Genomic DNA, 25,686 nt, shown 5'->3' with positions numbered 1-25,686 from the left:
TCCATTTCTTCCACCAGAAGTGCTTTCTACTGAACTTGTCAGTGTGTTTGCTCTGAGGACAGAAATCAAGCACAATCTAATTCACCTCACCAGGTTTGGTCATCAGTTTCCACATCTCTTCTCCAGCTCCCTGAAGTTTGTGAATGTTTCTGGCCTGTCTAGAAGTGTCAGCCTTTACTACCTGTAAGGTTGTGACTCCATAAGCCATTTCCTTGAAGGGTTTTACAGCATCATTTCCATATATAAAATGCAGTCCTTGTTTCCCATCCGTGGGAAGGTTTAAAACTCATAAAAAGAAATTCATCTCTAAATATGACCCTCCTGGCTGGACTTGGTTACTCATTTGGATTTTCCAATCATACTTTGGTGGGAAGGAGAACCAATTCTTATTGAACTTATGCCAATAACCTCCCTGGAAAGCAGGGGCCTTCCTGACCTCCATTATGGATAGTGCTACAGAGAAGGACATTTTATACCTCCTGGACTCTAATAGGGTATGACAATGTGGGCAGGTATTCTGAGGCATTTAGTCCCTGGCTTCGAAAAACTGGATGATCTGAAGTACACAATATTATTTCTTTCATGAATCTTGAGGGATCATCTGAAATAAAATACCAGCTAAAGGGAGGATTCACAAAGCTAATAATCAAGGAGATTTAGGGTAATAGTTCCTTTAACTACGCGTGTTAAGAGAGAGAGAGTTTCTTTCAGTTTGAAGAGTTAAAGCCTGCTAAACTGAAGGTTAGAGATGCAATAAAAAGGCCCTTAATCAATCATATGCCTAGCAGAATATAGAACAGTAGAAAAGTACCAAAAACATTCCAAGACAACACAATCTACATTCTGTCACTGGTTTCATTCAGTCCTACATGATGAATTCTCTGTAGGCAAATATTGGGTCAGCTGTCCATATTTAAAAATTTATCTGCTTCTAGATAAAGGAGTTCCAGAAATTCTGGGATTTAAGTGCTCTGGTACAGCCTGCCAGGCAAAGTCAATTCACACCAAAAGGCCAGAACTCATGAGTTAATTCCCTGAAGTATCAGGAAAGATTGCTGGCACGCTGTCATACACTGCTGGTGGGAATATAAAGTGGTGCAGCCACTTTGGAAAACACCTTGACAGTTCTTCTAAAAGAAGAATGTGAAGTTACCATTTGACCCGGCAATTCCACTCCTAGGTCTATACCCAAGAAAATTGAAAACATATGTCCACACAAAACCTTGCACATGGATGTTCATAGCAGTATTATTCATAATAATTAACAAGTAGAAACAACCCAATGTCCCTCGACTGATGAATTGAATAAGCAATGGAATATTAATCAGCTATAAAAAGCAATGAAAGGCTTCCCTGGTGTCACAGTGGTTAAGAATCTGCAGTGCAAGGGACACGGGTTCGAGCCCTGGTCGGGGAAGATCCCACATGCCACGGAGCAGCTAAGCCTGTGCGCCACAACTACTGAGCCTGCGCTCTAGAGCCCTCGAGCCACAACTACTAAGCCCGTGTGCCACAACTACTGAAGCCCTCGCGCCTTGGCCCGTGCTCCACAACAAGAGAAGCCACTGCAATGAGAAGCCCGTGCACAGCAACTAGAGAAAGCCCGCACAGTAACGAAGGCCCAATGCAGCCAAAAATAAATAAATAAAAAATAAACAAATTTATTTTTTTAAGTCTTATATAGAAAGATTTCTCAGGGCTAGTCTAATATCTATTTGGATATCTTTCATTTCCTATGTTGTCTTAGTAACCAGACACCTTTTTTTTTTAATTAATTAATTTATTCATTTTTGGCTGGTTGGGTCTTTGTTGCTGTGCGCGGGCTTTCTCTAGTTGCTGCGAGTGAGGGCTACTTTTCGTTGTGGTGAGCGGGCTTCTCATTGCAGTGGCTTCTCTTGTTGCAGAGCATGGGCTCTAGGCACACGGGCTTCAGTAGTTGTGGTGCGTGGTCTCCGTAGTTGTGGCGCACGGGCTTAGTTGCTCCGCGGCAGGTGGGATCTTCCCGGACCAGGGCTCGAACCCGTGTCCCCTGCACTGGCAGGCGGATTCTTAGCCACTGCACCACTAGGGAATTCCCAGACACCTTCTATTAACTAAAATGTATTGTTCTTTTTGGACACTTGTTTCTTTCTTCCTCCTTTTATTTTCCCAAGAGTTCTTGAAACCCTTGTTCTAAATTTATGTAAGTGATAACCAGCCTCTAGACTAGTCAAATTATGAGCTCCATTAAATGTGAGAGGCTTCACTATCTTGTCAATTTCCTTGTGGATAGGCAAAGGTAGTTTATAAAAAGAAATTGTACTCTCCCTTTTTAATATAGCACAGCTCTTTTGCTTGGGGGGAAGGGGCTGAGAAACAACCAAAGGTTTTATGATTTGATCTCTTTAAGCCTATTTTGATATTTCTCTTGCTTTACTAGGTTGACTATGGGCAGCAAAAAGAAACTTTCTTAACCCTTTCTCTTATCCCTAGACTGCTTCTCATTCCTATAATACCACATCTGGCTTCCCTTCCTGGGTCTCTGGCATCCTTCAGCCGTCATGTAACCTCTCCAGGCTCTCTCCTCAAGGACACCCAGTCCTGTGGGCCCACACTGCCTCTTAAGCTCTTCCCTGGGACGGAAAGGCATCCCAGGCCACCCTGGTGGGAGAGAGTCTGTTGCATAGAACTGCCTCTTTAACATTTGTGTATTATCTGTAAGAGCTGAGGCGGGTGTTAAGAGATGGGGGGGGCCAGCATGTCCCGGTCCTTCCCTGGCGGGTGGCCTTGCTGCTTTACAGAGCAGCTGGACAAATTGGGAAGTGATATCTACTGAGACCACAAAGGGCCCTAACAACACAGACAGTCAGACAGACAAACGGGAGTCAGAAGCTCTGAAGCGTGTGTAATTGTCCACCACGCTGTGATGGGAAATTAGTGCGCAGCGCCCCCTTGTGGGCTTCTGATGCAACCACAGGCAGTAGATGGCCGTATATGGAACTTCGCACTAAGGGGCCGCATCCCAGAAGGCATCACTGGCCTGCGTCCCTCCGTTCAGTTCCTGCCGCTGACATTGGCGCGATGCCTGTGTATGGCAACTCTCTCCCTGGTCACATGTGGCGTTGCCTCCCAGGGCACATGCAGGAATTCTGTGGACTCAAGCATCCACATACCAACCAGAATCCCCGCCCCCCCTTTTTTGGCCTCACCGCGCGGCATGTGGCACTTCCCCGACCAGGCATTGAACACTTGCCCCCCCGCAGTGGAAGCGCAAGTCTTAAACACTGGACCATGGGGGAAGTCCTTCTGACCATTTTCCTCTCATGCGCCTGCTTCATCTTTCCCAGGGTTCCGGCTGCTCCCCTTTTTGACTCTCAACACCAACGGGCTAATTACACACACACACACACACACACACACACTCTCTCTCTCTCTCTCTCTCTCTCTCTCTCTCTCTCTGTGGCAGGTCTCCCGACTCCTCAGAAATCATACACACATAGATTTAGGGTAGGATGATGGGGAATAGGGAGAGGGGATGTTTCCTGCTTCCTCACACTCCAGGATCAGCTCTCTCACCCGCCCTAGTCATGGAAGCCAGTCTCACATTCTAGATTTCTACCAAACATCTCCACTTGCTTGTCTCATCACTTCAGTTTCAAAGCAAAGCTGAAAGTCATCATGGTTACCACCAAGCAGTTCTTCCTCTCTGTCAACCTCTTGTCACCCAGACTCAGAAACTGGAGTAATTTCACTGATTCAAATGCACACATACTCCATTCATCAGGGGAGAGAAATTTCTGGAAACTGGAGCACCAGCCAAATTAGCATTATCTGGGTTCTATTATAGCCCAGTCCTCTTGGATGTGCTTTCTGGGTGTCTTAACTTCTTACCTAAAACTCCTTGCCGTTAGGAGCTAACGTCCTCATTTTCTCTGTGTGCTTTATAGTAGCTCCAGACGAGGATTTGTCTGGGCTTGGAAATGGACTCCCCCACCCCCAATACAAACCCAATTTGCCACCAAGAGTTTCAGAAAGATTTCCATTTTAGCATCCTGGGAAAACTTAAGCCGTTACCATAAAATCATGTTCAGTTTTTAAAAAATAAGTTTACTAAAAATCAAAAGACCACCCACTAGAAAATTAGATGTCGGCGGTAGGAGCCAACTCTATGGAGGAAAGAAAACAGATTGGCGTTGGCCCTTCAGACTGAGCCGTCGGTATGTGCTCGGCAGAGGGCGCTGTGAGTGGCTCAAGGCAGCTCTGTGGGGCGGGGCTACCCGTGGAGAATTTGGGCTGCCAAAAATAAATTGTAGCATAATTCAGGCTAACTCAAGGAGAGAAATTACATAAAGACAAATACGAAGAGTCACTCTTTAGACAGCAGCCAGAGTCTAAGGCGAAAACCTAAATGAGTATTTGGGTTGTATTTATAGATCATGTTGTATGGGAAAAGACCATTTTTAAAATATTAGAATCATATTTCACTTACCCTAAGAGAGGATACTAGAAGAGAACTTGATTGTAGGAATAGAAGGTTGGGATCTCAGTTAGCTCCTCATCTCATATATGATCAGATGAACAGAATCACTGGAAATACACTCCCTCCCTTCCTCTTTGCCTCTCTCTTTTCTATTCAACACACAGGTGAATTTGTCAATGTCTATGCATACATTAGACAACTCCCTCAGTAATTCCAAATTGTGTGAGAAGCAGAGGTCCCCACAGAGCATTAAAAGGGCACATAGAGAAAGACATTAAGTCCATGCAAGCAAGAGCTCAAGTCTTCAGGAAGGATGTCTGACCTTGGCATTGAAGAATGGATAGCATTTAGAGAGGAAGAGAGGTAGGGAGGGCAGTAAAACTAGAAGAGAATCTGGTCTCCACTCAACAGCCAGGATGTGTGACCATCCTCAAGGAGAAGGCCACTGCATAGGCCTCAGGAATACAGAATCTAAGCACTAAAGATCTTTAGAGGTTTTCTGAGGACAGCTTCCCCTGCCCATTTTCCTTAAGAGTCTCTTCTATGATATCCCTCGGTGTGGGAGGGAACCCACGTGGTACGGGCAAGAGCAGGCCTTTGATTCACCAGAGTGACTACGAACAAGAATTAAGCCTTCGTTTCCTCAGGGGCAAAAAGAGGACATTGACTTCCCTAGTACATAGGATTGCTATGAAGGCCAAATGGTTAGGATCACAGAATTTGGAGCTACATGGGGCTAGCTGTGAGGATCCTACATAGGTAATTACCTTAATTTCACGGAGCCTCAGATCCTCTTCAGTAAAATGGTTGTAATAATATCTACCTGGTATAGTTGATATGAGGATTAACTAAACTAACAGATATATAAAATGCTAAGCCAAAGCATGGCTTCTAGTAAATATTAGTTATAATGGCTGAGAAAATGATACAGAAATAAATAAATAAATGAGATTTCGTCGTCTGAAAACTCATATGATTTGTTCCAAAAGAGTTGTTTGGGGAGATTGGCTAAATCGTGCAAACAAATGCAACAAAAGTCACGGGGACACTTGAACCGGCAAATTCCTTCATCTGCCGCGCCTGCCATCAGGCAAGCCCCGCCCCAGTCGCTGAAAGACCTCGCCCATCGGGTTTCCTCCCCGGCCCCGCCCCTCCTGCCTAGCTCCTGCTCCGCCCACCACAACGCGCGTGCGCAGGGTCGGCCGCCCGCGGAGGCAATGAGGGTTCTGGTACGCTGCTGCTGGGGGCCCCTGCCAGGCGGCGGCGTCAGCGGCGGCGGCGGCGGCGGCGGCGCGGGCAGGAGGCCGAGCCCTCAGTGGCGAACCCTGCTCGGCCTGAGCGGATCCTCTGGCGGGGAGGACGGCCGGGGCGCTCGAGTCCGCGAGAAGCCGCCTTGGCGGGTGCTCTTTTTCGGCACTGACCAGTTCGCACGCGAAACGCTGCGGGCGCTGCAGGCCGCCAGGTACCGGGGCCAGGGATTGGGAGGCCCGGGGGTCGAGGACGCGGCTGTGGAGCCACTGCGGCCGGCCTCGAGGGTTTGGACTCCTAGTCGGGGAAAGCAGCTGCGCCGGAGGGGTGTGGGCCCAGATCTCGGCGTCTCCGGGCTCCCGGAAGGTGCTCGGTCAGCCCTTGGGCGCCCGCCTGGTCCCGTCCGGTCTACACGCCCGACTCTTTCCGCGCTCTGAGCGCCACCGGGCGCCCCGCGGTGCCAAGGCCGCGCTCGTTGCTTTACCTGCATCATCTCCGTCCAGTCCCACCACCTCCCTGCCCGTTTAGCATGTAAACCGTAGCCCAGAGAGGTTAAGAGATTGCCCAGGGTCATCAGCTGAGCAGGTTGGTACTAAAACGGGCTCTGACTTCAAAGACCTCCCGTTTCCACTTCCTCCTACTCACCTGATTTGTATCATCTAATCCTTTGGGCTTCTTCCCAGGCACAGGCATCCATCCCTCTGCACAGGCTTGCCTCACGCCTTCGCTCCCCATCGCCTCCCTGTATACAACCGGATCCAGTTTTCTGAGACTGAAATGAAGACATAGTACAAAAACGAACTGTTTTCCTATGAATAAATTTATAAATCAGAACTCTTAGGTATACATTTAGTATTTCTAAAATTTAACAAATTGTGTTTCCTGGACAAAAATAATTGAGATCCAGCCTGTCCTGAAAGTCCATGGTATGTGGTGGCTATGCCCATATATCCTGCTCTGTCTCCTTTCCCCAGCCTCCATTTTTTATTTCCCCACTCCGTTTTTTCCTGATGCACCCTCACACTCATTTCTGTCATCTCCCTCCATCAAGTCTTCTCTACAAATACTTCCCAGCAGACCCTGATGTTGACTCATTCATGAATCCCCTTGTATTTCCCCCTTCACACACTCCCCTCTGTAACACACCCTGAAACACTTCCTTCACACATGTTCCCTTTGCACACCTCCGTAATACACTCTCTACATGCTACTTTCCGTGTATGGCCTCCTGCATCTCTCACTGCATGTATCCTGACGCTTCTGCTGATGCTTCACTTGGCAGCTCCAGTACTTCTGCACTTTTTCTTTTGGGCCCTCCTGTCTATTCCTTTTCTCATAAATCCTCAACATTTATGATGATGTACCTGCATGATGCAGTACCTGCTAAATAAATAAATAAACAGCTCCAGGCACTGGAATACTTTGCAGCAGGTTAAAAAAATGAGGTAGTGCTACATATAATGTCATGGAATGATGCCCATGGTGTGTGTGTGTGTGTGTGTGTGTGTGTATATATATATATATATACACACATATATATGTACATATATATTTTTTTAAGTATTGTTTGAATAACGTGGTTATAGTAAAAAATTCAAAAGATATAAAATGGAAAGTCAGTTCCTTCCATCTCTTTCTCCCAGTCCCCAGTTCTCTTCAAAGATAGCCACTGTTTTCAGTTTCCTGTTCTAGAAATGTTTGATGCATATACAAACAAATGTATATTTAACCCATTTTTTAAAAAGACTCACATAATAGCATACATAGTGTTAAGAGAAAAAAACAAAATGCAGGACAGTATATATAATATTACAATTGTGTAAAATGTCTGTACTGTATATGTTTCTGCATGCACAGGAAATTTCTACAACCATAACAGTCCAAACAGTAGCCAGTAGCCACTTGTGGCTCTTTAAATTTAAAACAATTAAAATTAAATAAAAATAAAACTTTAGTCTCTCAGTTGCACTAGTTTTAATCATTTACCCTTAAATGCTTTGTTAATTTAATCATAAAAATGCCTTAGAAATGTGTGAAGTAGTTTAGCTTTCCGACATTGTCTTAACACTGTCACATTTTCTTCTAATCTTTCCAATTTAGGGAAAACAAAGGGGAAGAGTTAATTGAAAACTTGGAGGTGGTCACAGTTCCCTCCCCATCACCAAAAAGACTGCCGGTGAAGCAATATGCTGTCCAATCTCAGCTTCCAGTGTATGAGTGGCCGGATGTGGGATCTGGAGAATATGATGTTGGAGTGGTAGCTTCATTTGGCCGGCTTTTGAGTGAGGCTCTTATTCTTAAATTTCCCTAGTAAGTTTTATTTGTAAGGAAAAACAGTGTAGAGACCTCGGTCTTTATATATGGATCTGGTATCTATAAAGTGCATTAACTTGAACTTAATTCTGCTTTCTTTAGTATTTTCTCTTAAAAGGTTTTATTAGTGGCATGAATTGTTAAAATGTGTGATACTCTTTATCACTATCTATGGGCTCTCACCCACCCTCATTTAAATTCCCTGTGTATGCTAATAACTCCCAGATGTGTCCCTCCAGTTCTCTCTCCCTGAACTCGAGGCCCCTGATACCCACTGCCTCCTCCGCAGCTCTGCTTGGGTGTCTGATAGGCACCTTACATGTAAGATGTCCAAAACAACATTCCTGAACTTTCACCCCAAAACCTGCTCCTTCCCAAAATCTTCATCTCAGTACATGGTAACTCCAGCCTTTAAGTTGCTCGGACCCAAAGCCTTGGCATTATTCTTAATTCCTTATCTCACACCACGCATCCAATCTATCAGGAAATCCTATTGGCTGTGCCTTTGAAATCTCTCTAGAATGTCTGATTCTCATCACTTCCTCTGCCACCACTCTTGGCTGTCATACTGCAGTAGCCTCCTAAGTGGTCTCCACTTTTGTCTTTGGCCCTCTCAGTCTTTTACCACCCAACACCAAAGTGATCCTTTTAAAACATAAGTCAGATCATGTCACTCTGCTCAAAATTCTCTGGTGGTTTTCCATCTTGCTCAGAATACAAGTCAGGTCCTTATATTGGCCTGTGAGGGCAGAATTTTTTTTTTTTCTGTGTGGTTCACTGTTGCTTATATCCCCAGCACTTAGTGCCAGAACATGGATTGTGTTTGTTGGAGGAATGAGACTGGGCTGAACAGTGGAATTTAGAATATATGTATACACATAGGCACTGTCAAGTGTATACTCATGCTGATGGAGACATTAAACTAATGACAGATGAGTAAATTATTAAAATTGCTCACTAATGGGTAAAAGGTGTATAGGGATAAACAGCAAAGGTGAATAAATCATTAGATGGGGATTTAAGAAGCTTGTCTTAGGAACTCTATATACAAACTAAGTGAAGTGAGGGTAATTATGTAACTAAGCTATACGTATAATTCACATCATCCATGAGATGCACGATTGGATTTGAGTGGTTTTTCTCATACAGTAAAAAACACATTTTTTGTCTTTAAAAACTCCCAGACATTGCGAGCTATGTCTCGAATTGCGAAGCTGGAACATCTTCAGAACAATGAATAGTTGTTCCTGCTCTTTTTTAAATTGAGTTTCATTGGTCTCTTATGGTAAGAAAGTTGAACTTAGCTCTGACTCCTGCTTCAGTTGGTATGAGACTAGATTTAACTGTTTTTCAACATTTCTGGGCAAGTTTAATGATGAAAAGTGCATATTAGTTTAGGTAGCAGTAAATTAAATGGTAAAAAGCCCACTTGCATACTAATTTCCTGCCTTTTGTAACTCAGTGGCATCTTGAATGTCCATCCCAGTTGCCTCCCGAGGTGGCGTGGTCCAGCCCCTATAATCCATACGGTCTTGCACGGAGACACAGTTGCTGGAGTAACGATTATGCAAATTAGACCTAAAAGGTAGAGCATATTTTCTTGAGACTTTCTGTGATGTTGAATGTTGATGTCAGTCTGCCTGGGGGGAAGTGGAGGTGGATGAGTGGGTACTAATCACTCTAATTTATTACTAATTTCTAACTCCTAATTTCTAATCAGGAGTTAGAAATTAGTAATAAATTAGAGTGTATAGTACTAATTTCTCTAACTCCTGGGTTTCTTCCTGGTTTCTAACATAAACCACATGTGTTTTGGCATTTACACAGTGTCTCTTTAAACTTGTTAATTGAAATAAATTATTAACAACTGGATTTCTATAAACGATGTTGTGTAGATGAGAGATGGATTTTTGTATATTAGTTATGAATCTCTGTTCTGCTGGCTTTGGTTTCTATGGTCAAAAATATTTTGGAACCTGAAGAATACGTTGTATACCAATGTGTTATATAATTGTCTTAAATGTTTTTTAAAATTATACCTACAATCTAAGAAACAATTATTTTAAATTGTTTTAGGAGTGTATTATGCCTCTGCCTATTATCACCTAACGTCCCCATAGAGAAGAAAAATTCACAAGTTCACAAGACCAAGTCAATATCTGGGATTTGCGTTAACTTACTTCAAAAAAAAAAAAGAGGGGAGGGGCAGATGAAACAAGAGTGGTGAAACTTTGGTAATTCTCAAGTCTGGGAGATGTGTATATGACGATTCCTTAGGCTGTTCATTCTGTTTTTGGAATGTTTGTAACTTTTCATAATAAGCATTTTATTAAAGCTCATAGGTTAAAAATAGAGTTAACAGAACACAAAGTTAAGTATTTAAAACAAAATATATTTCTAATAAAAGCTGATGGCCAATATTTGCAGAGCTTGATATAAAATATTGAATATAAGACTTATGGGAATGCAAATACCCTTGCACCTACTTATAATCACTATTGATTATAATTCAGGCAAAACTCTTGTCCTTTGAGAAAGGAAATACAGGAAGGAATGATTGTAAATTCCTAGTTGTACTTCCTTGGAAAACATATTCTTTGCTCTGTACTTTCATTATATAATTAGAGATTTTTTTTGTACTATTTACTACTAATGATAGAATTATTTGTAGTTGCAATTAAATCCCTGATATGCAACCTTTTTCCTTTGTGAAATAATAAACCTAAAATCTAAATATAGGCCAGATTTTGCTCTCCCTTCTTTCTTTTTTTTTAATTTTATGGATTTTAATTTTTAAAATTTTAATAGCTTAGTAAAATGACTGTATTAGAATTTAATTTTGTTAAGCTCAAGTATTGACTCCATAAATGACCAGAAAATGGTACTTGAGAATAAAGCAGATGAAAATGCAGAGAATGGTGAAAAGTTAATGCGCTTAAACTATCTAGTTGATAGACTAAAGTGATATTAGTAACATGCTAATGTTGCTCTCCCTTCTTTCAAACTTACATTTCTCCCTTGCCAATGGCTAATAGTCACATTCATGGCCACGGTTAAACTATCCTTGTGGGGGAATTTCCTGGCCTTCCAGTGGTTAGGACTCTGCACTTCCACTGCAGCGGGCCCGGGTTCGATCCCTGGTCAGGGAACTAAGATCCCATAAGCCGCACTGTGTGGCCTAAAAAAACAAAACAAAACAAAACCCACCTGAACAAACAAAATAACTATCCTTGTGGTATATAAACATTCATGTAGACAAACATATTGATCTTAAGAAATAGTCAGTAATCATGTTATTATTTGCTTTTGATTTTTTGGTAGGTTTGATGTAGGCCCAATTCTCAAACAGGAAACGGTTCCTGTACCACCCAAGAGCACCACAAAGGATTTGGAAGCAGTGCTGTCAAGACTGGGTGCCAACATGGTACAGTTTTCCAATATCCCCCTGCTTGTTTCCTAAGTGGTTATGATGAAAAGAACAATTTTATGATGTGTGATTCTAAGCTTCTCTTTAAAAAGTGGTTTCTATCCCTGGCTTCCTAAAAATTAGCATGGCTTTTGTGATCTTATGTTAGTCTTTGAGAATTTACACAGAGTATGTACTTAATCAAAGCTTTTGAATGAAATATGTGATTTTATATGGTCTGTTACATTTCATGGTGAGGCTTTTAGACTGTTCTTCCCATTTTCACTCTCCTTAGTCTCATAGACGTACCATTCACCTCTGTTGAACTGAACTAACATCATTTCCTAAGTAAGTCTCTGTTTTCCTCCCACTTCAGTGCCTGTGTTCCAGTCATTTGCATCTGTACCATTGGAATTCTGCTGATCCCCTAGCTGTGAATGAACTCTGAGACTTTTTTTTGAGTCTGCATACAATAGGGTGTGAATAAAGGCTTAATGACCCAATTAATGATTTTCATCTGAACTAAATTTTTTGTAGAGGAACCCCCCTCCACCCCACCCCCCGCTGTATAGATGATGCTTCCCATTCTAGGCACTCACCTCGGAAATGCTGTTATTATAGTGTCTGTCGTTTATTGAGCACTGGCTTGTGTGCCAAGACTGTTTTAGATACTTTCATAGACTTATTTTTTTTTTACCTTCTCAAGAAACCTTTGAGGTAGCTATTGCTTTCACCTGTTTTATAGATAATGCCATTGAAGGCCACAGACAAGTAAAATAACTTTTCCACAATGACACAGCTAGCAGGTGGTAGAACTGGGATTTGAACCCAGAACTACGTGACTCCAGAGTACGAAGTCCCCACTGCCTTCCTTCAGAGTGAGAGTGAGAGTGTGGATGGCCGAGCACCGGCTGTTCTGATAGCCAGTCGAGGCTCAGCATTCTCTGGAAGGAAATCAATGACCTGTACTCTACAGACAGCAACGTCTCCACTGAAACTCCACCAAGTAGATGGATCCTCACAGCTTAAGCCAATTTACTGCTTTACCCTGCCACACAGCTCTTAAAGCTGTAGTTTCATGGTACTGAATTGTAATGTATTTCTGCTTTCGTTCTTTTCATCCTGAATATACTCTCTTTTTTTTTAAGCTTATTTCAGTTTTGAAAACTTTGCCTGAAAGTTTGAACAATGGAAGGCAGCAGCCAGCCGAGGGGGTGACACATGGTAAGTGCAGACGGCAGAGACTCTTACATGTTTCCTAAGGTTTTGTTTGTTGTGATGGCATCTGAACACTGTGGCTTCCTCACTTGCAAGTTTCCCTTAATTTTGACTAAAGATTGAATGTCCACTTGCATGTCCTATTCCAGAGAATGATTGGTAAGGGGTCTCTCTCCCTCTTCACATTTAGCCTATGAAAGATTAGAACAATTTTCTCTATTCTTTATATTGAAAAGTACCAAACACAAAGGTAAGTTGAAAGAGAATGAATACCTGTTTAACCCAGAGTCAACAATTATTAATGTTTGGCCATATTTTCTTTATATATGTGTTTATGTAGCATATATATTTTAATTTTTGCTATACATTTGGAAGTATGCATCATGACCTTTCATCCCTAAATATTTCAACACGCATCTCCTAGGAAAAATGAACAGTTCCCTAATAGCATCGAATAGCCAGTCCATATTTAAATTTTCCTGACACTCTAAAAACATATTTTATAGCTGTATATTTTTTCAAACTAGGATCCAATTATAATTAGTCGTATGTCTCTTTAGTCTCATTAGAGTAATTCCTCCACTATTTTTTTCCCTCCACATCATTAACTTTTGGAAGAGACCAGGCCAATTGTCTCTTTCCTTCCAGTGTTGTTTAATGTGTTTTTCTAGCCCTTAAAGTTCCTGTAAATCGGAAGTTCTAAAGGCTTGATGAGATTCGGGCTTAAAGTTTGTGGAAAGAGTATTTCATAGATGATATTGCGTTCCAGTGATATTTGTTTCAGTTTGTTTTTTAACCTTAAGGGTTGCTTTTTATTTTTATTTATGATGTAATTTTTTTTCTTGACTATGTAAGACATTTACATGACTCAAAAGTTAAAACTGTTTAAAGGATCTACTCGGAGAAGCCCCCACCTCCGTCCCCTACAGTCTTAGGGAGTCATATCAGTAAGCCATAATACCAGGTTGCATCAAGGCTAGTGAAGCTAAATTTGATCACTTGGTGGAGGTGGTGACCACCAGATCTTTCCAGTTTAAAGATGTGTTTCTCCGTTTGCAAATGGCAGGTAATCCCTGCAGTAATACTTTGGCACCATGCAAATATCCGGTTCCCCACTAGCCTTTCACATAACAATTTTAGCATGGATTGATGCTCCTTCCCTGAATGAATTATTTCAATGAAAATCAAAATGGTGATTTTCCAATTCCTTTTGTATTTAATAGTTGGCATTGTTCTGTAAAGAAGAGCTTTTCCTTATTAATTGCGGATGAATTTTAATTCATCCTAAAATGGCAGAATAAATGCTTAATTCTTTCTCTAATTATCAATTTTTAAAATAGGGAGTTGGTGCCATAGTCACCTTCAATTATGGTGGCGAGTGAGTTTTTTTAGTCATTTGACTTGTGGATTTTTATTTACTGTGTTTTATAGTTAATTACATTCATAATGCTTTGTGCTGCTCAAGTTGTCCCAAATTTAGCTAGAGGTAGCCTCTTAAAGTTGGCTCCTGAATCCTTTTGATATCCCTCCACCCCCAGCTAGTTTTTGAGCGCTTCCTTGTTTCTATCGCAAAATGTCCCAGGCTTACCTTGTAAATTCTCTGTCCCATGTTGGAATCAGCCACCTCTCCCTTGTTTATTTTAGTTGGGGGATAGTATTTAGAAACCGTCTAATACAATGATGTGTTCCAAAATGAAATGTTAGTGGAGAAGGGTAGGCATTATATTTTTAAAAAATGTTTGAGTTCAGGGACTTCCCTGGCTGTCTAGTGGTTAAGACTTCACGTTCCAATGCAGGGGGTGCAGGTTCAATCCCTGGTTGGGGGATCCCACATGCCTCAGGGCCAAAAACACAAAATATAAAACAGAAACAGTATTGTAACAAATTCAGTAAAACCTTTAAAAAAATATATTTGAGCTCATATTGTTTCTGATTCAAATTTTAAAGTACAGGGTTTTTCTGGTGTTTTCTCTTACACAGAAAATCTTTTTTAAATCAATGCTGACCTGTTTTTTATTTGCTGTGCATAAAATAATTTCAAGATTACAACACCAATATCACTGCAGAAAGTGTAACTACTAAGTGAGAGTTAAGATTTTTCTGCAGTTTTTCTTTTTCCTGCAGTTTTTTAAAATATATTCTACGAAGGGTATATAGTCAGAGTACTGTGTTCAAAACTTACTGGAGATAATTATTTTTTCCATGTGGTTTTGTTATCTAGTTTGATATATAGTTAAGTTCCTTTGTTTCAGTTTGTTTTTAATTTTCAGGGTTGCATTTTCCTCTTTACAACTAATTATTATTATTATTTTTTTTTTTTGTGGCACGCGGGCCTCTCACTGTTGTGGCCTCTCCCGTTGAGGAGCACAGACTCCGGACGCACAGGCTCAGCAGCCATGGCTCACGGGCCCAGCCACTCCGTGGCATGTGGGATCTTCCCGGACCAGGGCTCGAACCCGTGTCCCCTGCATCAGCAGGCGGACTCTCAACCACTGCGCCACCAGGAAAGCCCTGAAGAGCTTTTCATATGTTTAAGGACTATTTGCATTTCTTTTTTTCTGAGAAGGGTCTGTTATATCTTTTGCCCATTTTTCTATCTGGTTTTTGGTCTTTTTTGTCTCAGTTTTTAGGAGTACTTTGTGTAATAGATATAAATAAACCTATATAATAGATACAAAGTACTCCTAAATGTAATATAAATATATATAACACATATATATATATAGTAATTACATATAAATATTTATATTTATTATAGATATATCTCATGGAATATATATAAGCAGATATAAAGTACTGTGATATAAGTTGCAAATAACTTGTTTGTCATTTGTTTTTTGGCTTGATTTATGACATTTCTTTTTGTCTTACAAAAGTTTAATTTCTTGTAGTCACATTTATCATTCTTTAATTGCTTCTGGATTTTGAGTCATAGAAGAACTTTTTCTATTCCTAGGTTATAAAGAAATTTACCCATGTTTTCTTCTAGTACTTTTATTTACTATGTATGTATGTGTATATCTTATATTACGGAAAATTTAAAACATACAAAAGTTGAGAAAATAATATAGTGAATTCTCTTGTATCTGTCATTCAGTATCAGTAATTACCAATTTATGGTCACTGATCTGATATTCATTCTTGCTATTGGCTTTATCTTATAGCCCCTAAGATTTCTGCTGCTACCAGCTGTATAAAATGGGAGGAACAAACTTCAGAGCAAATATTCAGACTTCATCGTGCCATTGGAAATATAGTAAGTTGGAAGTCAAATTGCAGTTTTACCTAATTGTGTGTGTGAGTGTGTGTGTGTGTGTGTGTGTGTGTGTGTAATTTACTTTTGAAATATTTTAATTTAGGAATAAATCTCATAAACAAAACCAAAGGATCCTGAAGTTCATTTATTTTTAAATAACTATTTTTTGATTCTTTTGAACCTAGGGGCAGGACAGGAATAAAGACACAATAGAGAATGGACTTGAGGACAAGGGGAGGGGGACGGGTAAGCTGGGACGAAGTGAGAGAGTAGCGTTGACATATATACAACACCAAATGTAAAATAGATAGCTAGTGGGCAGCAACTTCATGGCACAGGGAGATCTGCTCTGTGCTTTGCAACCACTAGGAGGGGTGGGATAAGGAGGGTGGGAGGGAGATGCAAGAGGGAGGTGATATGGGGATATACGTATGCATATAGCTGATTCATTTTGTTATGCAGCAGAAACTAACACAACACTGTAAAGCAATTATACTCCAATAAAGATGTTAAAAAAAGAAACTATTTTTTTATTGGGATAAAATATATATAACATAAAATTTACCATTTAAACCAGTTTTAAGTGTATACTTCAGTGGCATTAAGTACATTTACATTGTTATGCAACCATCACCAGTATCCATTTCCAGAACTTTTTCATCATCTCAAACTGAAACTCTATATCCATTAAATAACAACTCCTCATTCCCCCTGCCCCACAGTCCCTGGTAATCACTATTCTACTTCCTGTCTCTATGAATCTGCCTTTTATAGGTACCTCATATAAGTGGAATCATACAATATTTATCCTTCTGTGTCTGGCTTATCTCACCTAGCATAATGTTTTCAAGTTTCATTCATGTTGTACCACGTATCAGAATGTCATTCCTTTTTTAGTCTGAATAATATTCCATTGTATGTATATAGCACATTTTGTTTATGCATTTGTCTATCGATGGACATTTGGGTTGTTTCTACCTTTTAGCTAATGTGAATAATGCTTCATGAACTTGGGTGTACACATATCTGTTTGAGTCCCTGTTTCAATTCTTTTGAATATATGACATTCATTTTTTAAATATTCTTTAAACTTCAGGTTTTCATAGGGGCCTTAGAATTCACAAAGTACTTTAAACTAGATATTTTGCCATCTCCCATAGCCAAATTTTATTATCCTGTTTCATAGATGAGGAGAATGAAAATGAAGTGACTAACTTCGGGTGCCCAGTCTCTGAATAATGAACCTAAATCTTCTAACTCCTAGTCCAATGCTTTTACTAGTATGTCCTTCTGCCTTTGGCCCATTTTTTACAACTGAATTCTTAAATCCTTGATTTTTACATATGGCTTATAAAATCTAGTTGTAATAACTTGTTAAAATATCTGAATTAAATTCTCAGTTCTTTGACAAATTTATTGGGTTTTTTTTCCCTTCATTTTGATAGCAAATTATGTTGTTGGAACTCTGAGTCTACCAAGTGTGGGGTTTTTAATGGACCTCCTCTGTAGGTTAAAATGGAGAACTGCCATTGAATATCTGTAGCATGCCAGGTTCTTCGGTGAGGATTACAGCCTCCTGTTATGGGTATTATCCCATTTTAAGTTGATGAAATTGAGGCTTAAAGAAGATACTCAGTGAATGGCTGTTGAATGTTGCTCAAGGTCACACTGCTAGTTAGTGAGAGTCAGGTTTTGAACCAGATCTGCCTGACGTCAAACCCTGTACTTTCCCCACTGTAAGAGAACGGCATAGGGCAAGGAACATTGACTTTAGAGCCAGATGGAGCAGGGTTCCATCTTCTCTCTGCTACTTCCTAGCTTTGTAGACTTGAGAGGGTTATTTAGTCTCTGAGCTTTAGTTAGTTCATTTGAAAATTAGAATGATATAATGTATATAAAGCATCTAGTACAGTATCTGAGTGGGTACTCATTAAATGATATCTGCTCTTATTCATTCATTAAACAAAATATTTATTGAAAGCCTATTATATGTCAGGCATTGTTCTAGGTATTAGAAGTGATGTGAGAAGACGGAAACAAATAAATAAATAAGAAAAATATCAGATGGTGTGATAAGCTCTTTGATGAAAATTAAAATAACGTGATAGATTAACTGGTGGCTATTTTAGACTGGATATCTAAATGGGGACGGCCACTTTGAACTGACATTTAAGCTGAGGTCTGAAAGACAATAAGGAGCAAGTCATGCCAAGGTCAGGAAAAGACCATTCCAGGCAGAGGGAGCAGCTAGTACAAAAGTCAAGTAAGCTAAACCAGATAAAGATTTTACAAGAAAAGAAAACTACAGATCAATAGCCCTTATTAATATAGAGGCAAAAATCCTTAACAGAATTAGCAAAGTGAATCAAACAACATGTAGAGAAGGATTATACACTATGACCAAGTGGGATGTAGCCCAGGAATGTAAGGCTGGTTCAACATACAAAAATCAATCCACGTAATATACCATATTAATAGAATAAAGGACAAAAGCCACATAATTATCTCAGTAGGTGCAGAAACAGCATTTGAAAAATCCAGTACCTTTTCATGATAAAAATGTTCAACAAACTAAGAATAGATGGGAACTTCCTCAACCTGATGAAGAATATCTACAAAAAAATCCAAATCTTAACATCATATTTGATGGCGAAAGATTGAAAGTGTTCCCTCTAAGATCAGGAACAAGACCAAGATGTCCACTCTCACCACTTCTATTCAACATTGTACTGGAGGTTATAGCCGGGGTGATTAGGCAAGAAAAAAGGAACAATGTAAAACTATATTTGCAGATGGTGTAATCTTATATATAGAAAATTATAAATAATTCCACCCCCCAAAACTAATAGGGCTAATAAACAGTAAAGAAGACCTAAGTAAATGGAAGGGCCTCTGTGTTTATGGATTAGAAGACTTAATATTGTTAAGATGGCACTATTCCCCAAATTGATCTACAGACTGAACACCATTCCTATAAAATTCCTAGTTGACTTCTTTGCAGAAATTGACAGGCTTATCCTAAAATTCATATGGAATCCCAAGAGGCCCAGAATAGACAGAAAATCTTGAAAAAGAAGAGCGAAGTTCCAATTTCAAAGTTCCTATGAAATCAGGACGCATGGTTCCTGTAATCAAGGCAGTGTGATACTGACAAAGACACAAAGCTTGATGGGATAGAATTCAGAGTCCAGAAATAAACCCATACATTTATGGTCACTTGATTTTTGATAAGGGTGCCAAAGCAATTTGATGGGGAAAGAAGAATCTTTTTACCACATGGTGCTTGGACAACTGGATATCCACAATCAGAAGAAATGGATTTGGATCCCTACCTCATACCACATATAAAAATGAACTCTAAATGGATCAGAAACCTAAATGTAAGAGCTGAAACTATGAAAACTCTTGGAAGAAGATATAGGGGCATATCTTCATGACCTTGAAGTAGGCAGTGGTTCTTAGATATAATGCCTGAAGCATAAGCAACGAACTAAAAATAGAGATATTGGACTTCAAAATTTAAAACCGTTGGGCTTCAAAGAACACTAACAAGAAAATGAAAAGACAACCTACATAATAAAAGAAGATATTTGCAAATCATATATCTGATGAGGGTCTAGTATCCAGAGTATATAAAGAACTTTTATGGCAAAAAGATAAATAACATGATTAGAAAATCAGCAAAGGATCTACATAGACATTTATCCTGAGAAAATATATAAATGGCCACTACGCATATGGAAAGATAATTTCAGTCATTAAGGAAATGCAAATCAAAACTATACTGAGATACCACTTCACACTCTAGGATTACTGTAATTTTAAAAAACAGACAATAACAAGTGTTGACAGGGATATGGAGAAATTTGGAACCCTCATGCATTGTTGGTAGAAATGTAAAATGGGGCAGCTGCTTTAGAAAACAGTTTGACAGTTCCCCAAAAGGTTAAACACTGCATAATAATTCTTATCTTCTGCAATTCACCTTTCCTCTCCACTGAGAAATTCTTGTGCTACAACAGAAGGAGTTCCTATCTTGGAGCCAGAAGGTGAAATTTGATTCCTAGAGTTGGCATGTATTAACCAAGAGCAAGATCCTTATCTTCTCTGAGCTTCCGCTTTTCTATCTCTAAAATGGGGTTAATGACCTGGTCCACAACTGTCAAGATCAAAGGAGATAAACTGTGAATTTAAATCCACGCCAACATATGATTTTGACAGTAATGACAGTGGGCACAGAAATGACTGTTTTCTTACCATCACTTTCCTTTCTTCAGTGCTCTGATGATAAGGTGAAGATGAGCTTTACCTCAAGAACAAGAAGGGGATATTCTGATTCTATACCTATCATATTTATAGTTCTCAGTAAATATAAACATTTTTCAAACAGTAATTATGTTTCAGAAGTATTTTGAGTTCTTTGAAAGAAAAAAGTTGCACACATGAAAGTCATTTCATAACTTTTATTAGAAGCAGATGAAAGAAAAACAAGCAAATTATAGAAGAGCATATTTTACCAAAGTATGACATATATAAGGTGGTGAATACTTTTCTTCAAATTTACTTAATTCTGATTTCTTTAATTCTCTGATTAATCGTTCACATCTTTGAAATAACCTAACTGTTCTGAAAGTAAAATGTCCTCTTTAGAGAATGCCATCAAAAGAGCACTGAGCTGAGAATGAGAAAGCATAGATTCTGATCCTTGGCTCTGCCGCTAACTAGCTGTGTCACCTTGGGAAAACAGCTGCATTTCTCTGGGCCTCACTATCCTCGTCTATGAAATAGAGGAGTGAACTGCAGTCTGAAAATCTGTTTCTTTACTTCAGAAATTTGAGAGAACTTATTTCCTGGTGTGTGTTAATTTCTGTTAGCCTATTTAAATCAAAATGTAATAAAGGTAGCATTTCACACTGAGGGGAAGGGTGAGATGGATTATTCAATAAATAGTGTTGGGACAGCTGGTCAGCCTTTAAAAGGGGGAACCCTCAAGTCTCACCTTTTCAAATCAAAATAAAATCTAGATGGATCAAGGATTTAAGTGTTTTCAAAAAATGAAACCACAAAGAACTGGGAAAAAGAACGGTTGAATAATTTTAATTTGATAAACGTGGATAGGCCTTTTTAAGCATGACATGAACCAATGAAGTCATGAGAGAAAAGAGTGATAAATATTACTCCATAAAATTAAAAAATTATGCATGGAAAAAAATTACCCAATATTTAAAGTCAACAAACTAGAAAAATATTCATAATACATCTGAGAAATAAAGGGCTAATTTCCTAAAAACATAAAAGCCTTTCACAAATTAATAAGAAAGAGATGAATAACTCAGATTTTGTTGTTGTTGTTTTTGTTGTTTTTTTTTTAATGGGCAAAGGGCGTAAATAGGCCTAAGAAATAAATAAAATGTGCAGGTAGCTATGGACTGCTCCTCAGCCTCACTAATAATAAACAGCAATAGACTGTCATTTTTCTTCTCTTATCAAGGCAGTTTAACAATAAAATGTTGATACTCTTTAACCCTGGTGGTCCACTTAAAAAACAACTATTCTCCAGAAATATAAAAGTCCTCAAAGATATATCTACCAGGCTATTTGTTATCACATTTAAAATTTTTCATAATTTTGTAATGTGTTATGAAATATCCATCATAAAGGCATTTGTTGCATAAATTATGGTGCATTTTATAAAATGGAATACTGTGCAGCAGATTAAAGAGTGAAATAGTTAAGTGTGTACTGATGAAAATTTGTCCACAGTTTATGGTTAAGTAAAAAAAGTTCCTTGTCAAACAGTATGTTCTAGATTTTTGTGATAATTATATTTGTAGGAAAAATACAAGGATATACACATTGAACTATTAGCAGTGGTTACCTCTGGGGATGGGAGTACAGAATACTTTCACATTCTAATTTTTTTTTAATATAGTTGTAATGCTTGCATTTTTTAAAATGAGCATGATTTTTAACTAGAAGTATTAATGAAGATATAAACATTGATTTTAAAATAGTGTTTAATTTTAAGATCTAATGAATCCTGGAGACTGATGTAGAGGGTCATGTTATGTTCTATTCTGTAAGATTTAGAGACTGAGTTCCCAATTCCTCTGTAATTGGGAGAGAAGTCAGACCGGATTAACACAAAATAGTAGTTGAAAAGGCTTTCAGGGTTGAGTGTATTTATTTATCATCCTTCTTTCATTTTGTTTGCAGATTCCGTTGCAGACACTCTGGATGAATAGTACCATTAAACTCCTGGACGTGGTAGAAGTTAATAGTTCAGTCCTCACTGGTACTTATTTTTGAATAGCTGACATGGAAAATGTTTTCAGTATAGTCTATTTGAAAATGTGTCTGTTTTACCATAAGTCCCATTTACTAAAAATAAGGATTCTTTTAGCTTGTTTCAGTTCAATAATGGTAATACTTTACATTCATTTATAGTCTTATTCTTTACAGTGTCCATTCACGTGTATTTTCTCTTCTGATCATCATAAGAACCTGAGAAGTAGGCAGATCAGTGTTACTATCCCATTTTAAGCTCTGTGATTCCCTATATTAAGGTTTTCAGGGAATGCAGAGTTCCTAGGTTGATTTCATTCTGGTGAATATCATAATGAAAATCTCTGGGCACCCCAGTGAGAATCTTAGGCCAGGGTGTAGCATTTCATGACCCTGGTCCATTCAGAGGCCCATCAGTGCCCTCCCATCCTGGTGGACTGAAGGAATGTGAGCCACAAAGGCAGAGAGTTCCCCAGAAATCTGGGAATTGGGACTTGTTTAGTCATGGATGGAAGGGCCAGCTTAGATCCTAAGTCTCCTGTATGTCTCTCCACTGGTAGCTAGTTATTTCCCACAAATGGTCAAAACTTCTAGATTCAACATTTTAGGTTGATCTCTGGGACACTGGGTAAAGGACTCATAGCTTCTTGTGTGTGTGGAAAGCTTCCCTTTGGGTTCAAGATACACACAGAGCACCACAGCTCTATCGTAAGTTTTAGATTACAAAGTCAGGGCATCAGCAGATGTGTACCCTCCGATATTAGTACTGTCTTGCAGAATGTTTTTTGATTTTTAAGAAGCATCGTGAAGTTGCATAATTATTTATTCTCTCTCTCATATCCCTCTTTTCCCCTCCCCTGTCTTTAGATCCAAAATTAACAGGACAGGCTGTTATTCCAGGATCAGTAATATACCACAGACAGTCACAAATACTGCTGGTTTGTTGCAAGGTACATTTTCCTTTAGTTTCACGTTATCACACTTGTTTTACTGAGTTTATAGTTGGTATCATTTGTCATTTTGAGCTGAGACTTCACTCAACTGCCTGCCCATCAGATTGAGCCAATGGACAGTTTAATTTTCTTAAGAAATAGTAGAATCTCTAGTATAATTTTTTTCAAGAGATTAAGTTTTACCAAGGCGTTATTATTACTCAGACCATGAAAGAAGATTCAGTAACTTTAGTTCTTTCTCAAAAGAAACTTGTATATTCTCAGTAATCCAATTTAATTAACAAGTCATCTTGTTAATAGGACTATCACAAAAAAATAGTAATGTCAAAGTATCTCACTGAACTACAACAGTGCCTGTATCCTACTTGCTTCTACTGTTTAATGTGGCTAGAGAGGAGATTTCTTAACTATTTAAAATGACTTTGAAACCATTATCATTTTTAAGACAATGGCATTATCCTGAGAAGTGTTCCATGTTCCTTCCATTTCCTGAGTATTTTCCTTCATGTGGTATTTATGTGCAATGTTCCATGCTCAAGAAAGAGTATTTAAAATGTGTGATAGATTGATCTGACCTACACAAGACTGTAGATACAGAATGCCTACAGCAACCTCTCTTCAACATATTCTGGAATAGCACTGGGTGCATACGTCTGGGTCTGTATACATCTATACTGCAAATCCATAGTTTGCTCTCATAGAAGAAGTGGGTTGTCTCAACATGTGAGTTTGAGTCCCACCAGTTATGTCACCTTGGACAAATCACTCACACTCTCTGGGCATCAGTTTTCTCTTGTAAAATCAGTTTTCTCTGGGGATAATATTGGATCTGCCTACTTTTTAGAGTGCTTGTATTTTGACAACCAGTAACAATAAGATACATGGACATACTCTGAAAACTGTCAAGCACCACACAAATACAACGTACCTTTTTATTCTTCCCTGTCTATGTTTAAATAGATTTAAGTAGGTCTATACATTTGTTATCACTCCTCGGTAATAAACTTTTAGAGTCAAAGAATCATATATGTTACTTAGTGCTATTTGTAGCCTGGCATTTAGTAAAGATTTGTTGGTTTATTTTTTTCATGATAAAAATTTTATAAACTAAAATTTACCACCAGTTTTGCCAGCACCGCATATTCACTATTTGTCTTTTGCCCTTTAGGATGGCTGGATTGGTGTTCGATCAGTGATGCTCAAGAAAACACTAACAGCTACTGATTTCTACAATGGATATTTACATCCCTGGTACCAAAAAAATTCCCTGGCTCAACCAAGCCAGTGCAGATTTCAGACTCTCAGACTTCCACTGAAGAAGAAGCAGGAAAAAAAAATTGTTGCTATGCAATAGTGCACCAAGTAGGAAGAAGATGGACAAGTACCTACTACATACTTGTAATTTGTTAAAAGCCTTATTTACAAGGAATTACCTTGACTTTCAGAGAAGATGACACTGTTGGAAGGAAAGATTATTGTCAAAAAGATAAATTACCTCACTTTCCACTTTTCATTTAACAGTAGTTAAAAACAGCTTTTTTCTATTTCAATAACAAAAGAAACTTTAAATTAAATTTTTATTTATAATATCAGATTCATGGAGATTGTATCTTTCCCTAAGAGCAAGTACAACTAACTGTTATGTGTATATACTGAAGAGAGGTTCTTTTAAAAAGTGCATCTATTAAATTTTAAAAATCATGTGTCCCCATTGACTATGTTACCATTTCAGTAGTATTTAATCTGCATTTTGGATTTTCAACAAGGAGTAAAGTCAGCTCTTTAAATTTAGCTACCATCTAGTTCTCACCAAGTCATAAACATTCATAATGTGTAATAATCTGTGTCACATTGATCTGTCCAATAAATTCAGATTTTACATCTAGATTTTCTTAAAGTAGGAATACAGTAACATTCTTCAACGTATTTGTGCAGTAAAGGTTATTGAGCATCTGGTCTGTGCAAACTCATCTCCGTCTCCAGGAGAGTCAGGCACTTCTGGAGGAGGAAGGAGGTGCAGTGGCCAGCTGTTGAATTTTTTAGTATCTTTACATAATCAGCTTTTCCTGCCTAGATTCTATCAGTTAAAATCTTTCTGCAATCATTAATTCATCCATTCAACAACATTTATTGATAACGTGATCAGATAATTGGTCATCTAAATTAGGACATGTTCATGAGTAAAAAGAAGCAGGTTATATTAATTATTTCTGGACAACAGGCATAAACAGGACTCTCCCAGGCAAACCAGGTTGTGTAAACATCCTATTTATTGAACACTTGCAGTGTACCCAGACTTTATGCTGATTGCTGGAGATTCAGAGATTAAATAATATTTGGTGTGTTCAATCTCCTGGGGAGGCAAGCATAAGCAAATATAATACTGTTATAAATGCCATAATGAAGGTATAGTGGAAGCAGTAAGTCACCCTCAAGGGAGTCATTAGAGGCTTCCCAGAGGAGGCAAGGCTGAATCTGAGGTTCCAAATGATGAGTTCATTATGCAGACTAAGGCCTGGAAGAAGATTCTAGCATGTGCAGAGGACCA

The 25,686-nt window shown here is 38.9% G+C and overlaps 1 protein-coding gene across 1 annotated transcript; it reads left to right on the top strand.

Moving 5' to 3' along the window:
* Nucleotides 1-5,676: 5,676 nt before the first annotated feature.
* On the top strand, nt 5,677-24,599 carry MTFMT (mitochondrial methionyl-tRNA formyltransferase; the record flags this gene model as incomplete). The annotated part of the gene is made up of 9 exons (XM_082840020.1): nt 5,677-5,921; nt 7,808-8,017; nt 9,483-9,605; nt 11,342-11,444; nt 12,575-12,650; nt 15,809-15,900; nt 22,117-22,195; nt 23,053-23,135; nt 24,307-24,599. 9 exons carry the CDS (start codon nt 5,677-5,679, stop codon nt 24,490-24,492), a joined length of 1,197 nt encoding a protein of 398 aa, XP_082696146.1. The 3' UTR covers nt 24,493-24,599.
* Between the last annotated feature and the right edge of the window lie 1,087 nt (nt 24,600-25,686).

The sequence above is a fragment of the Leucopleurus acutus genome (genome assembly GCF_964270905.1).
Source record: "Leucopleurus acutus genome assembly, chromosome: 1".
Lineage (NCBI taxonomy): Eukaryota > Metazoa > Chordata > Mammalia > Artiodactyla > Delphinidae > Leucopleurus > Leucopleurus acutus.
The sequence above is the reverse complement of the archived record's forward strand: the minus strand, read 5'-3'. Positions and strand labels throughout refer to the sequence as shown.